At 40.1% G+C, this 15,453-nt stretch overlaps 1 protein-coding gene and 2 pseudogenes across 1 annotated transcript; 2 read left to right on the top strand and 1 right to left on the bottom strand.

Moving 5' to 3' along the window:
- The first annotated feature begins 931 nt into the window (after positions 1 to 931).
- On the top strand, positions 932 to 2,345 carry LOC147928904 (putative 2-oxoglutarate-dependent dioxygenase AOP1; annotated as a pseudogene).
- Positions 2,346 to 4,073: 1,728 nt separating this feature from the next.
- Positions 4,074 to 5,334, top strand: LOC104778209 (putative 2-oxoglutarate-dependent dioxygenase AOP1; annotated as a pseudogene).
- Positions 5,335 to 8,282: 2,948 nt separating this feature from the next.
- On the bottom strand, positions 8,283 to 15,240 carry LOC104778211 (eukaryotic peptide chain release factor subunit 1-1-like). Its single transcript, XM_087483340.1, has 4 exons — positions 15,151 to 15,240; positions 14,998 to 15,058; positions 14,566 to 14,617; positions 8,283 to 9,762 (listed from the first exon to the last, which is right to left on the bottom strand). The coding sequence occupies exon 4, from the start codon at positions 9,757 to 9,759 to the stop codon at positions 8,647 to 8,649; it is 1,113 nt and encodes a 370-aa protein (XP_087339466.1). The 5' UTR covers positions 9,760 to 9,762; positions 14,566 to 14,617; positions 14,998 to 15,058; positions 15,151 to 15,240; the 3' UTR covers positions 8,283 to 8,646.
- Between the last annotated feature and the right edge of the window lie 213 nt (positions 15,241 to 15,453).

Here is a 15,453-nt window from a genome sequence, read left to right on the forward strand (position 1 = left end):
GTAAGAATACTATGAAGTATGAATCATAAACGGACAACAACTTATATCTCATAAACGATGCCTTATTTACACTATTCTTGCAATTTTAAAGACCCAAGTAATTACAAACAAAACATCAAAGAACTTGGAGAAGCTTAAGAGAGAAGAGCTTGGAGAAGATTCAGAAAGAAGAACTTACCTTGAAGATTAAGATCTAGGAGAAGATTCAAACAAGAAATCGGACAAATCTCTCTCCTTGTCGCACTCGCAGTCGCCGTAGAGAGCAAAAGTTTTTAGGTTTTAGGATTAGGTTAGAACTAATTAAACCGGTGTACATAGTTTATATAGGTAGGGTTAATTTTTGGTTACCCGTCGGTTTACCCTTTCCGAACCGAATCGAATACAAAACCGAAATTGTTTTTTTCCTTTCCGATCGGATAACAATTAGGACAATAACCGAACCAATTTGTCCAAATTTTGGTTTGGTTCGGTTCGCACAAATCGGTTCGGTTCGGATTCCCAGCCCTAGGATATAAAGTTCAAATCATTTTCCAACGATTTGATCCAATGAAACCGATTAGAAGTCGTATACTACAAGTCTAAAACAAGCCCTAAAACAATAGAAGTGTGAAGTTTACGGGTTTTCTATATTACAACGATAAAAGAGTGCTGTCACTTATCAGATAGTACCATAGAAACTATAATGTGATTATGAAATTAAGACAATATTAATTAACGATGTAAAAAAAACTGTTTAATCCTATCAAACCATTCTAAGACTTTTCTTAAGGGTTGAATATCACAACACAAAAGAGTACGATATTACGAATTTTCTACCTCACAAATATATTTTTTTTTGAATAAAATGTAAAATTATTTGAAAAAAGCGTTTTTACATCAAGTGCTTCTTCAGCTTAACTCCTTTTAAAAGTAGTGTTTGTTCAGAAACAAAATGAAACTAAAGATTCATCCGAGAGTGAAAGAGAATGCTTCCTTAGTGAGTGGCAAACCAGACCTCCATATATTTGTCATAACCTCCATCTCCTATAGAAGCTATTCGATTCCGTACATCTTTATCCAAGCGTCTGATGAGCTGGCTGGGAGGAGTTGCCTTTTCCCCGTGTCGCCTGTTGTCAGAAACCATGATTATATATGATATGATCTCGGAATTATGATAATATTTTTGAAAAATATCAAACTCTAGTGGTCTTCGAAAGCCTATATTAGAACACATAGAGAGACATCTAAAAACAAGACAAGTTTCTTAAAAGAGAAAATGGTGAGTTTCTTGCTCTTCAGCTCCCTGTCATCGATTTTCGGGACCTAAAACCCGGGGCTGTCGAATGGGACTCGGTGAGAGGCAATGTCCGGAAAGCTCTAGAAGAGTACGGATGCTTCGAGGCGTTGTTCGATAAAGTCCCTGTCGAAATTCGAAAGGCGGTTTTTGTTGCTTCTAACGAGGTTTTCAAACTACCTAAAGAAACCAAGCAGAGCGTTGTGTCAAGGAGAAAATACAGAGGATATGTTGGTCATATTCCAACGTTACCTTTGTTCGAGGTCATGGGAGTTGATTTTGCAAAAAACGCAGATCAAGTCAATGCCTTCACTCATAAGCTTTGGCCCCAAGGCAACACCAGTTTCAGGTTTATCATTTTGGTTTTATAAAATTTCGGATTTGAAATACATCAAACCCTAAAAATGCTCTGTTTCCGCAGCGAGGCGGTTATGTCATTCGCTGTAAAAGTATCAGAACTGGACTTCATGACACGAAGAATGATAATGGAGAGTTTCGGGCTCTACGAAAACTACGTAGAAGAACATATGAAGTCGACGAAATGTCTCGTGCGACTGATGAAGTACCAAGGAGTTGAAGAAACAGAGGAGGAGTTAGGCATGGAGGCTGATACAGACAGGAACATGCTCGCCATACTGTGCCAGAACAATGTAAAAGACGGAATCGAGGTGAAAACTAAAGACGATATGCATTGGATCAAAGCCAATCCTTCTCTCATTCATCGTTCTTGGCGGAGCCATGCTACACGTAAGTTTAAACCAGACTTTTACTAAACATGCACACATTAATTTTTATGATGTTTACAGTGTAAAACATGTTTTCAGGTACTCTTGAATGGTCGGGTGCTACCGGTGTTCACCGAGTAATAAGGATTGGAACGAACACGAGATTCTCAGCTGGATTGTTCTCTGTTCCGAAATCAGAGGATTTGATATATGCACCGCAAGAAATGGTTGACGCTGAGCATCCTCGCTTATATAAGCCAGTTGATTTTGAAGCATACTTCCAATTTACCACCGAGGGGCCTGGAAGGAGGGATCTATGTGCTCTTAGGACTTACTGTGGCTTCTGAGGAGTGAGGATACAAAAAATAACGTCTTTCCCCAAATAAAAGAATAAGAATAAACTTGTTTGATTTGCTGCTTCCTAGTTTCCATGTAAATTCTCCATCATAATAATACTATTAATAAAATTCAGTGTGAAAGGTAATTAAATTTGAGATCACATGTAAAAAATTTCTTTATGAAGTAGATTACTATATATGAACTTCTAATACCTTATTTAAGTGATGCAAACGTTATCTCAGTATTGTTTTTACCGAAAGAGACAATCACTGATGGACACTAGGCAAAATGTTTTATGGTTCTGCATGCATTCAGATTTGTTTCTACTCTCTGATCTCTCTGTCTCTGTTTTGTGTTGTTCAAGGTATTTAATAACTCCTATGAGCAAAATATAAAATTTATATTGTATGAGTTTATGTATTAATTATTATACAGTATAGTTTATACTTTATACTAGGTGTATTATACAGTGTAATGTACTATAGACTTTTTGTAAACTTCAATTATATATTACAAAACAATGCATAATGCATGCAAATAATGGTCGTTCAATAATACAAACGTAACAAATTTATAACAAGACTGCCAAAATTGTGGTCTTTCTGTATTAGTTGTACAAGTGTTTCCGAAAATAAATATAGAACAAGACTTTGAATTTATGGTATTACTAATTAACAATGCTTAAGATCTAACCCTAGTAGCCTTCAAAAGCTTAGATATGAGCACAAAGGGAACAGATTTTGAGAGAACAATAATGAGTTTGGAAACCACTCTTACTCTTACTCCCACTCTTAATCAACAGGCTTATACAAGTCAAAACCTAAAACTAAGAGCTTTATAGTGGGAGTTGCATGGTGGTATTCACCGAGTGATGAGGAGGAGTGGGATGAATACGAGATTCTCAGCTGGATTGTTATCTGTTCCAAAAACAGAGGATTTGATATATGGACAGAAAGAAATGGTTGACGCCGAGCATCCTCACTTGTATAAGCCTGTTGATTTTGAAGCATAACCATACAAAACAAATTTATAACAAGAATGGTTGTGCTTCAAAATACCACTTGTTCACTTGTTCTTATAAAACCTATATTTTTTTTTATGAGATTAAGAAACAACGATATTTTTCAAAAGGTTCATAGGTACTGCTGGAAACAGATACAAGGCACTCAGCGGGACTTTACTCTGTTCTGAAAACAGAGGATTTGATATAATCCACCAAAGAAGATGGTTAGCGCGGAGCACACTTCAATTCACCACCACTGAGGAAGTCGTAAGGAGAGACTCAGAGACCTATCTGCTCTCAGGACTTAACTGTGAGGTTTGAGGATATTAAAATAAATGTCTTTCTAAAAATAAAATGGTTTGATTTTGCTTCTGAGTTGCATGTAAAGTAATCTATCCACTGATCCACATGTTATGATAAGCTCACAAAATCCTTATTCAGGGAATTTTGAAAAAGACAAAAGAAAACTCACTCTAAATCTTTTTTATTTCAATGATTTGATCTTATCGTAATTGCTCTGAACTTTTATATTACAAAGATAAAAGACAATTTAATTTAGTCTTTCTACGTTTCTGTATTACAGACAAAAGCAATGTGTTGTCACAACATACGAAACGTGTAGTTGTTGTTTGTTTACTTCTTTTTTCCCCACCCACCCTTCAGAATATATATAAGCTAAGTTTATTTTTTTTATTTTTTAAGCTAAGTGTATTGGTCATAAGAAGAACCAGAACAGCTTTGTGAGCATAACAAATTATAATGAGTTTGGAAACCAAACATGCTCTTAAGCTCCCGGTCATTGATTTCACGAGCCGAGATCTAAAGCCGGGAACTGTTGGAGTGGGATTTGGTGAGCGGTGATGTGCGGAGAGCTCTGGAAGTATACGGATGCTTCGAAGCCTTGTTTGATAAAGTCACTGCCGAGCTTCGAAAGGCGGTGTTTGAGGCCTCGGAGGATCTTTTCCGGCTACCTTTAGAGACAAAACAGAGAACTGTGTCAGAAGTAAAGTACAAAGGATATGTCGGTCAGAATCCTACAAATCCTCTTTATGAAGGAGTGGGTATTGACGTTGCAGACAATGAAGAGAACGTCAAAGCCTTTACTCAGAAGCTTTGGCCTCAAGGCAACAAGAACTTCAGGTTTTATGATCTTTAAAATATTTGCTTCTTTCATTAGGATGTTCATAAAAACAGATCAAAACTCTAAAGAATTGGGGAGAATTTGTTCTGTTTCTTCAGCAACACGGTTCTGTCGTTTACCAAGAATGTATCAGAACTGGACTTCAAGATCCGGAGAATGGTTATGGAGAGTTTCGAGATCGATGAAAACTACATAGACGAACGTCTCAAATCGACGAAATGCCTAATGCGGATGATGAAATACAGAGGACAGAGGAGGAGCTAGGCATGGAGGCTCACACAGATAGAAATGTTCTCACCATAGTTTGCCAGAACGATGTAGCAGACGGATGATTAGAGGTGAAAACCAAAGACGGTAGCCACTGGATCAAAGCCAACCCTTCTCAAGATTCTTCATTCCTCGTCATTGGTGGAAGTATTTTGCATGTGAGTCCCAAACTTTTCTCTCTACTATACTTTTCAATAGATGATGATAATTAAAGATGTTTTCAGGTACTGCTGAACGGCCGGGTGCAATCTGCGGTTCACCATGTGGTGAGGATGGGGACAGAAACAAGGTACTCGGCTGGACTTTTCTCTATGCCAAGCACCGAGGATTTGATAAGTGCACCGGATGAGATGGTCGATGCCGAGTATCCTCGCCTCTTTAACCCCTTTGATTTTGAAGCATACTATAAGTTCAACTGCGAGGGATCCGGAAGGAGAGATCTATCTGGTCTCAAGACTTATTGTAGCCTCTTACAATAAGAAACTTCTTTCTGTGTATCCCAGCCAGCAAAATAAAGATGGCAACTTCAATGTAGTCAGTGTAAAACGAAGATTTAAGCAAAGAAAAGTCATAATCATACCATACAAGAACTGGATCACAAAGTGTAGCTAAATATCACAAGATTCTTTCATCGTCAAGATTTTCCATGTAATAACCTTTTGTGTTTACCTCCTTTGAAACAGAATCAATGTTTGACTGTTTCAAACAGTCTATTTGTAAACAACAACATTATTTTTACAACAACAACCCAATATAGTTGTAAAAAAAACAAAAAAAACAATAACCCAATATTGATGTCAGTAATTTTAATCTCGAAAACAAATTATAAAAAAATAAAAATGAAGAAGATAAGAAAAGAAAAGATAATTCATAATAGTAATAATAATCAATAGATTTTGGAAATTTTGATATTGGATTTAGATGAATGTAAAAAAAAAAAAAAAAAAAAAAAAAAAAAAGTAAAATCAAAAAATAATTTCTGCCGACCAAAAAAAAAAAAAAAACTATCTATATATTTGAGAAAATATGTATGCTGTCGATTTAAAAAAAAAAAAAAAAAAAAAAAAAAAAAAAAAAAAAAAAAAAAGAAGAGAGTATGATATCGATTTGAAGAATCGCCAGAGATAGATAGAGAGATTGTAAAACCATCAGAATTGAACGGGTTTGCAGTAGTGTATCTAGGGCAAATTTAATACTATCGGATCGATTTCGAGAATTTGTTGTTTGCGAAATAAGAAAGTGACCATCTATCTACAATTTGAAGAGGAATTTGAAGCAGGGAGAAGATGACAACTTGAAGAAGAAGAAGAGGAGATCGAAGGAGGGACCAGATGCTGATGATATTCCTGAGAGACTAATGTGTAAAGACCACCCGATTCCGTCTTCAATTGGACCATATGAGGAAGAAAGAAAGCAATTGGATATATGCTCAACTTACAACTCTACTTAAAGAATCTGACCATGAACGGATCGACAGGGGTGACATCGCAAACTTTTTGGTGTTGCATCATGTGGAGAAACTAGAGATACCCTTTATAGCTATGCACCGGAAGGAACAGTGCCGGAGCTTGTTTGAAATCGACATTGATCCTGAGGAAGTAGTGTGGCATAATAAGCAGGTCTTGTGGATGATTCAGGACTTGGATAGACAGTGGCTCCTTCTTCGGGAAAGGAAAGTTTTTTTGCTTGCTTGCTACTATTCTAAACGTTCCCACCAACAACAAGAGGAGTCTCATCCGTTTCTCTTAGAGTCACTTCTTAAAGACGCAGAAACAGAGATAGAAGTTGATGATGTGTCTGCAATGTTTGAACATTCCCAAGCTGTTCTCAACTCTGTGTCTGCAGCAACTGAGTTAAGTTTTGAGCCATCCGTCAGAAAGTATGTTCGTCGAATCTATATGCAGAATGCACTAGTGTCAGTAAGCCCAACCCCGCTTGGTGATATGGCTATTGATTCTTTCCATCAGCTTTCTGTGGTCAAGTGGTTGCGTGGGAAGCCGTTGAGCATGTTTCAGGGTACACAATGGCTCCTCATTTTGACAAGGCAGAAGAGGATAACCTTCTTCAGGTATCTTTCAAGCTGCCAGAAAACTGCATGAATACGCTACTTAGCGAATGCAGTGAGCACTTTCTAAGCGCTGGTGAGTGTGCTCAACTGATACTGGAGGAAGCACTTGGTGATTTTAATTTACTCTCAATGGAGAAAGAAGCAAGACTTTTGCTAACTAGGAGGGCAAAGGTTCGGTTGCTCTCAGAGTATGGACAGCTTTTGTGGAGCAAAGTGTCTGTCTGCAGGGCCGTACCCAAAGCACAAACCTGAGGATGCTGCACCTAGGAGGGTTCTGGCATGTTGCTGGGGACCTGGAGATCCATCAACCACATTTGTGATGCTGGACTCATTTGGAGAGTTGCTTGATGTGCTTCATGCAGGATCCATTCCGCTGACACCCAGCAATGTATTAAGAAGGATCAGGGTCGTCTCCTAAAGTTTATGAAAGCACACAAACCCACTTGCAATGGTCGCAACTCTCTGCGGCCCAGGTAAGGAGATTTTGTCTTGGAACCTTCATTCTTTGCAGAACTTTCTTGACCGAGACGATTGGTGTAGGATGGTTGAACAGGTAATGGTTGACATAACCAACCAGGATTGGCGGAGACAGTATAGAGAGCCAAGTGTATATGAAGAGTTATCTATGATTTCGGGTGAAACAATCACTGAGGGGAGAATTATGCAGGCCACTGTTCATAGAGTAAGGAGTGGAAAAGCTTTATGCGTACTAGCCTGCGGTTTAGTTGGGATGCTTTTGAAAGAGGGCTACTCAAATGATGGGAGAGATATTTTGGATCTGTCAAACCGACTTTGTGAAGGTGACATCCTTACTTGCAAGATTAAATCGACTCAGAAGAATAATCTGCCCCGTCTGCTTCTTGTCTCCAAAGAAAGAGAAATGAGAAACATTGGTAACCTTGATCCTTATTACCACGAGTAATATGGCAATCTTTGTGTCTAGGTTCTGGGAGCCAACATATGACGATTGCTCGTGTTCCTGTTGTACAAGAATGGTGATTCCAAGACAACAAAAAACCTATATAAAGCTTGGAAATGTTATCAGTACATTCAGCCTTATTCCTGTTCGTTTCTTATGCTGATTCACTAGAGTACGTTTTCCCATTAAAGCTTGGAAATGTTATCAGTACAAAAAACCTATGTAAAGCTTGGAAATGTTATCAGTACAAAAAACCTATGTAAAGCTTGGAAATGGTGATTCACTAGAGTACGTTTTCCCATTATTACACCCTTATTCCTGTTCGGCTTGTGTTTGTTTCTTATGAAAGTTCTTAACTCATACCGAAAATCTCGACTGTGTTCACAACAATGCTGTAATGGAGCTTCTCAGAGGTGTTAGAAGTCAGTTTACAGAGCTCTGAGAAGTAATTGGATCAAAGTTGTTAAAAAGAAATGTTTAGGTTTACATTTTTGGCTTTGGTCTTGTAATTAGGGGTGAGAAAGAAAAAACAAGAACAGGATAAAACTGAACCAAACCAAAACTAATTGCAATTTATTTATCTGAAACTTTATGAATTTCCTTGATATTCACAAGATCAGGAGAGACTCCAAAAGATCTGGAACTATACAAACAGGAATAACAGAGTCCTAAAGATATGTAACCGAATATATTTGATGTTGCAGCAGCCATTAATGGCGAAAATGAAGGAAACAGAAGAAGAAGAAGGAGATAAAAGAGAAGAAAAGAAAGGGGTCACAACCGTGGAAGCTCTGATACCAAAAATTGCCTCTTCCCCTGCTTTCTCATGGTCTGTCACTCATCCCAAAAATCATCATCATCATCATCATCATCACCATTATGAGAATCATCACCATCATCCTTCCTTTTGTTCAGTAAAGCCCTCCTATCCCATTAAACGCCTTACAAAATTGCATACCTTCTGCTGTACTGTTAGTAATGATATCTAATCTGAAAGGATGTCGAGTATGGTTATTAGCCAGCCAATAGAGCAGAGAAATAGATTTTTCCACAACCGTCCATTCTTCATCTCTTGCTTCTGATTCTTCTCCCAACACTTCAACTTTCCTTCTACCTGAAGAATCTCTCATAACTCTCACCATAACCTCTAAATCTTCCCAAACGATGAGGGTAGCAATGGTATCATCAGAGATCTGTTTCAGTGAATCATCAAGCCCCAAAAAAGACATCCCATCCTCAGATCTAAGCCTATGGAAAAAATATTGGAGCATCTTTTTCTCTATGGTGAACCTAAGCTTTATGAGGACATCAGATGACAAATTAGTTGCTCTATTGAAACCATCAAACCCGCCATAGTCTACTTCCACCATTTTCAAAATTCTACTTGCAAGGAAGCGGTTGAATTCTCCATTCAACGAAGACATAAAACTACTCTCACCAGCAATTATTATTCCCGTGAATGAACCATCATAAAACTGGTTTGCATAACCTGCCACTACCTTAAGACATCTACGGTTTGGAATTTGCCCATATGGCCATTGAAGCTCCACAGGAAAAGTGTAATCATACAGTACCTCATGCATTGTGCCTCTCAATGATGTGAACATGACCCCTCTTTTATCCATCACCAGAATTCCATATTTCTCAGCAGGAGTGAGTTGTTGATGGAGAGGTTCAGTATTAAAGAAATCACCAAACTGATAAAGAGAGACTTCTATGGGTTGGAAAGGCTGAAATTCGATGATGGTGGTGCCTTCCTTGTCAGTGTGTTCCTTGTCAATCATAGTGCCAGTGTAGAGGCTAAGTCCTTCAAGATGGATCTTGTCGAGCTCTTGTAACCGTTTCTTGGCAGATTCAATTGCCCATATGTAGCAGGAGCGATCAAGCTGGTTCTCAACAGCTGAAGCCTTTTCGTGTTCGGTATCCAGCAAGGTGAGAACCTGAGAGATATTACCGGGAAACTGCATGATCAGAGAGAAGAAGCCGTTCTCCGTCCCTCTCATCGGGTCCAAATGCTTCAGCATGTTCTTGTAAGCTTTGTATGTATTGCATCTTTCACAGAAGGGATTACATCTTAGTATATATACATAAGTCGAGTAGAGGAGACTAGGTTTAGCTAGATATGTAAAGTTCTGTACAAGGAAACAATATATTGCAGAGGTAATGAGATGATATGGACGTATCCTTAACATTCCCCCTCAAGATGGAGGGGCGGGGGTCACTCCAATCTTGCCTCGTAGTAATAGGAACTGGTGTCGTGGTAGAGGTTTGGTAAGTGCATCAGCTAGCTGATCAGTTGTGTGCACATGAGCGACGCGTAGGAGACCGTTCTGAACCTGATCTCTAATGAAGTGATAGTCAATAGTGATATGTTTCATCCGTGAGTGGAATACCGGGTTAGCACAGAGAAATGTTGCTCCGACATTGTCACAGTATATCACCGGAGGAGCACTTCGTTTGATCCCAAGCTCTGTCAGAAGGTTGCATATCCATCGTATCTCGGCAGCTGTGTTTGCAACGGCTCTATATTCAGCTTCAGTTGAGGATCTAGCAACACCATTCTGTTTCTTGGTAGACCAAGAGATGGGAGTTCGACCAAGATAGACTATGTAGGCATTTGTTGACACATAATCATGGGAATCCCCTGCCCAGTCTGCGTCAGAGAACGCATGTAAAGAGAGTGGGTTGGTAGAGGAGAAGAAGATTCCGTGTGTGGGTGTGCCAGCAAGGTATCGGAGGACTCTCTTGGCTGTTTGCCAGTGAACATCAGTAGGGCGATGCATGAATTGAGAGAGCTTATTAACCGCATATGCTATATCAAGCCTTGTAAAAGCAAGATACTGGAGACTACCAACAAGTTTACGATAAGTAGTGGGATCCGAGAGAGCAGTACCAGAGGTGAGTGTGAGTTTTGGCGATGATGCCATGGGAGAACTGACTGCATTAGCAGTGGACATGTCATAGTTGTGAAGAAGATCCACAATATATTTTCGCTGAGATAGATGGAGACCTTTGCTTGTGCGATGTGCTTCAAGTCCAAGAAAATAGTTGAGATCCTCAGGGTCTTTGACAGAGAAGCACTCAGCTAAAAGGTTGAGGATCCTTTGAATATGTGCGTTGTTGCTACCTGTGACGAGGATGTCATCTACGTAGACAAGGAGATAGACATAGTCATGTCCATGTTGTAGAACGAACAATGATGTGTCGGCGAGAGAGTTAACAAAACCGATGCTCACCAAATAATTCTTCAACTCAGTGTACCATGCCCGGGGGGCTTGTTTTAATCCATAGATTGCTTCCCGAAGCCTGCAAACATGATTAGGGAAATCCGAGTTCACAAAGCCAGGCAGCTGCTCCATATACACTTCATCCTCTAGAGTACCTTGAAGGAAGGCGTTGTTCACATCGAGCTGCTTGATTGGCCACGATTTGGAGACAGCAACATCGAGCACCAAACGAATCGTTGTGGATTTGATTACGGGACTAAAGGTTTCAGTATAGTCTCGGCCAAGTTGTTGAGAGTAACCCTTTGCAACCAATCGCGCCTTACACCTGCCAAGAGAACCATTAGAGAGAAATTTATTCTTAAACAGCCATTTACAACCAACAACATTAAAGTGAGGCTGACGAGGGACAAGATCAAGTGTTTGATTTTGTGCGAAGGCATCAATCTCAGTTGACATAGCTCCTCTCCACTTTTGATCCTTTAGAGCCTGGTTCACTGTAATTGGTTCAGGAGGAATATGTCGGGATAGAGCAACAGAGAGATTGAGTTTGGTTTTTGGTTTCTGGATATTATTTTTCCAGCGAGTGGTCATCGGGTGTTGATTAGCAGCGAGAGGTTGTTGGACGGGTTGAGTAGGTATGGTTGGAGTTGGGTTAGTAGGAGGTGTTGGATTTGGGTTTGAAGTTGATGGATTTGAATGGGCCTTCGAGTTTGGGCCTGAAGTGGGTTTACGGCGTTGATATTGTTTGAGTTGGCCTTGTTGGGTAACTGGTCGGGTTGGTGCGAGATCGGCGTTGACAACACTATCATGACCTGTATTGTTGACGGTTTCCTTGATTATCGGCTGGTGATGGTCTGACGTCGGAGATCCGGGCAGCGGTGACGGCGGCGTTACGAGTGGTGACAGTGGCTGTGGTGAATGGAGGGTAGATGGAAATGGAGAATTGTCAGATCGTATGAGAACAGCAGAGGGTTGAGGAATTGGAGAGGTTGGTGGTGTGGAGACTGCTGGTGACTGTGACGGAGATCGCGACGGGAAGCTCTGTTCATCAAACTTGACATGGCGAGAGATGTATATACGACCAGAGGTGGGCTGAAGACATATGTAAGCACTTTGCGTCAGAGAGTATCCCAAGAAGATACACGGAGTTGAACGATTTTCAAGTTTATGTTTGGTGTAGGGACGGAGCCACGGGAAACACAAGCACCCAAATACGCGGAGTTTGTCGTAATTTGGTGCCGTGCCAAACAGCTTCTGAAGCGGATTCTCCATGTTGATAACATGAGTGGAGAGGCGGTTGATGGGATAGACAGCAGTAGAGAATGCATAAGTCCAGTACTTGTGTGGTAGTCCAACATGAGTGAGGAGAGATAGCCCAGTTTCAACAATGTGACGGTGTTTTCTCTCAGAGATTCCATTGTGCTCTGGGGTGTGTGGTGGATAGGTGAGGTGAGAGATGCCATTGCTCGATAAGAATTACCGGAGTGCTAAGAAATCACCGCCATTGTCGGAGTAGAAAGTGCCAATCCGTGTGCCAAATTTGTTTTCAATGAGAGCTTTGAAGTTGATGAAGGTGTCGCGAACTTGGGATTTTTGTTTGAGAGGATATATCCAAGTATAGCATGTATAATGGTCTATAAGCACTAGGTAGTATTTGAAGTTATCAACTGAGAGAACTGGTTAGGTCCATATATCAGAGAAGATGATTTGAAGAGGGTAAGTGGTGAGAAGAGAGGATTGCGAAAAAGGGAGTTTATGAATTTTATTGATAGCACAATCAGTGCACAACATGGTCTGTGAATCTGATTGTAAATGCGGAAGTGAGAAATTTGAAACAACGGTTTTGAGAATAGAATGAGAAGGATGGCCTAAACGTGAGTGCCAATATTGGAGAGATGGTTTTGTGGAAGAGGAAGCAAAATAGGATTTGATGGTAGATGGTGAGACCGGCCACTCGTAAAGCTCGCCTTTAGTTCTGCCGAGGAGTAACGGGATTCCCGACATCAGATCCTTCACCTGAAAATAAGCAGGGAAAATTCAACAGAGACCTTGTTAGTGTTGCAAAGACGATAGACGGAAATAAGGTTTTTATGGATATTTGGTACACAAAGAACATTGGTCAAGGATAAAGGTTTAGAGGAGGAGGAAGAAGGTAAAGACAATGAACCAGAGTGAGAGATCGGGAGTCCAGAACCGTCGCCGATGAGAACTGCATCGTCACCATGGTATGGTTGGTGCAACGCCAAATTGCCTAGATCACTTGTCATGTGATGAGTAGCACCACTATCAAGGAGCCATGAGGTTGTTGGTTGTTGATGTCCGACCGCCAGATTTGCACGTGGTTGCCACTGACGGAAGGGAGACAGAAGCAGACCACTTTGAGAGCCAAAGTGTGGCTGTTGTTGAAGCTGAGAGCACCGTTTGGCATTGTGCCCAAACACACCACAGATTTGGCACTTGCCTTGATAGCCTCTGGTCATACGAGTATCTTGCCGTGAGTATTGATGACGATACTTGTTGTTGTTGTTGTTGTTGTTCCATGGTTGGTGAGGACGATAAGACTGCTTCCCAGAGGTGTGAGATGACCGATTGGTGGCAACATGAGCAGAAGTGGGTCCAGTGGTGACAGCGGACAGAGCAACAGCAAGAAGCTTGGCTTCTTTGTTGATGAGTTTCTCATGAACCTCAATAATCGATGGTGGAGTCTCACGACCCTCCACTTGATCAATGACAGTCTTGTAATCTTCTGGAAGACCACCAAAGATGTACTCGAGTTGCTCTTCATGTGCAAGTGGTTTACCAAGGAGAGCAAGTTGATCAAATCTAGTAGTGAGAGATTGCATATATTCATCAATGGTTTTGTCACCTTTAACAGCTTGCTTGATCTGGAGACGAAGTTGTTGAATGTGACCCCAACTTGGATTAGCATAGGTGGCAAAGATTGTCTTCCACATCTCAGCAGAAGATTTGGTTTTAGACACCAGGGACTGCAAGGCGGGAGAGAGGGTACCAAGAAGCCCACTAAAGATGAGCTTATCTTGTTGTCTCCATGTTGCATAGGCTGGATTTGGAGTAGGCGGATCTGAGGTAGTGAGCATGGAATCTGGAGGAACGGAAGTGCCATCGACATATCCAGCAAGATCGTAGCCGTCAAGGAGGGAGTGAACCTGGAGGCTCCATGTCATGTAGTTTGTTGATGTGAGTTTAGTGATGTTCATCATGTTGATGTTGAGGAGACCTTGTGTGTCAACTGTTTCAGCGATTGCAGCCATGGAGAAATGACGAGAATATTAGATCTGAGAGAAGACTGAAATTAGAGGAAGAAGAATGGGAAAGATGAGAACAGAAGGAAGAAACACGAAAGAAGAAACAGAGGAGGAGGAGGCGGCTGCAGAGATTTAAAAGAAAATTTTAAGAAGGGTATCGATAAGCTCTGATACCATGTAAGCTTTGTATGTATTGCATCTTTCACATAAGGGATTACATCTTAGTATATATACATAAGTCGAGTAGAGGAGACTAGGTTTAGCTAGATATGTAAAGTTCTGTACAAGGAAACAATATATTGGAGAGGTAATGAGATGATACGGACGTATCCTTAACAGTTCTTCTGCCTCCACCTTTCTATATTGCTTCTTCGATTAGACATGGAAACCTGAGATATTGGGGTTACAAGGTCAAGCAATTGAAGCATCTATATAAGCATCTATAAGCATCTATATAAGCAGATATAAGCATCTATATAAGCAGATATAAGCAGTTTCTCGAATACACCAAAGAGACAATGAAAGCAAACAATCACAGAGCCTGATTCGTGCAAAATAACAAAGTCTTTTCCAGAATCCAGTCGGATTTTCAAATGAATCGTGAGGACAAAAAAAAGAAACAGAGACAAGAACAGGAATCTGAACACGATTTACAAGCAGGCATAAAAAACACTATTTTTGTCCTTCTTGATAATACTAATTTCTTATCCTCCACATATATATATATACACGCACACAAACAATCAACTACACAATCGTATATACATACCTGCGCTTCAGAAAAACCCTAATCGCAGTGGTGTCGTCCCGTCGGAGAAGTAGACTCGTCGCTGAAAAATTACAGAAACAGACATATTTGCGTTAAAGATCAAGAATTTGAATAAGTATCCCCAGAAAGAAAGCTTCCATTGAATCAAGATACCTAATCGTAGTCGTCTCGTCTCGTCTCAGTCGGAGAAGAAGATGAAAACTCAAGTCTTTTACCAAAAAAAAGAAGAAGATGAAAACTCAAGTCTTTTACACACACACGCTCTCTCTCTCTCTCTTTCTCTAAAGTTTTATTATATTTATTTATGATGCAATTTTCTTTTAAATGTATAATTTTCACATTTTATCATCTTGTTATAGTTGAGCAAAACAAATAGTTTATTTACTAGCATTATCTGTATCATCTTGAAAGATATTTTTCAAATTACCCGTCAATAGTTACTTTTATTTTGTTTTA

This window comes from Camelina sativa, chromosome 14, assembly GCF_030686135.1.
Source record: "Camelina sativa cultivar CO46 ecotype springtype chromosome 14, ASM3068613v1".
NCBI classification, from domain to species: domain Eukaryota; kingdom Viridiplantae; phylum Streptophyta; class Magnoliopsida; order Brassicales; family Brassicaceae; genus Camelina; species Camelina sativa.

Excerpts from the sequence above, each read along its gene's own strand:
- LOC104778211 (XM_087483340.1), bottom strand. The coding sequence starts at position 9,759 with ATGCTGAAGCATTTGGACCCGATGAGAGGGACGGAGAACGGCTTCTTC.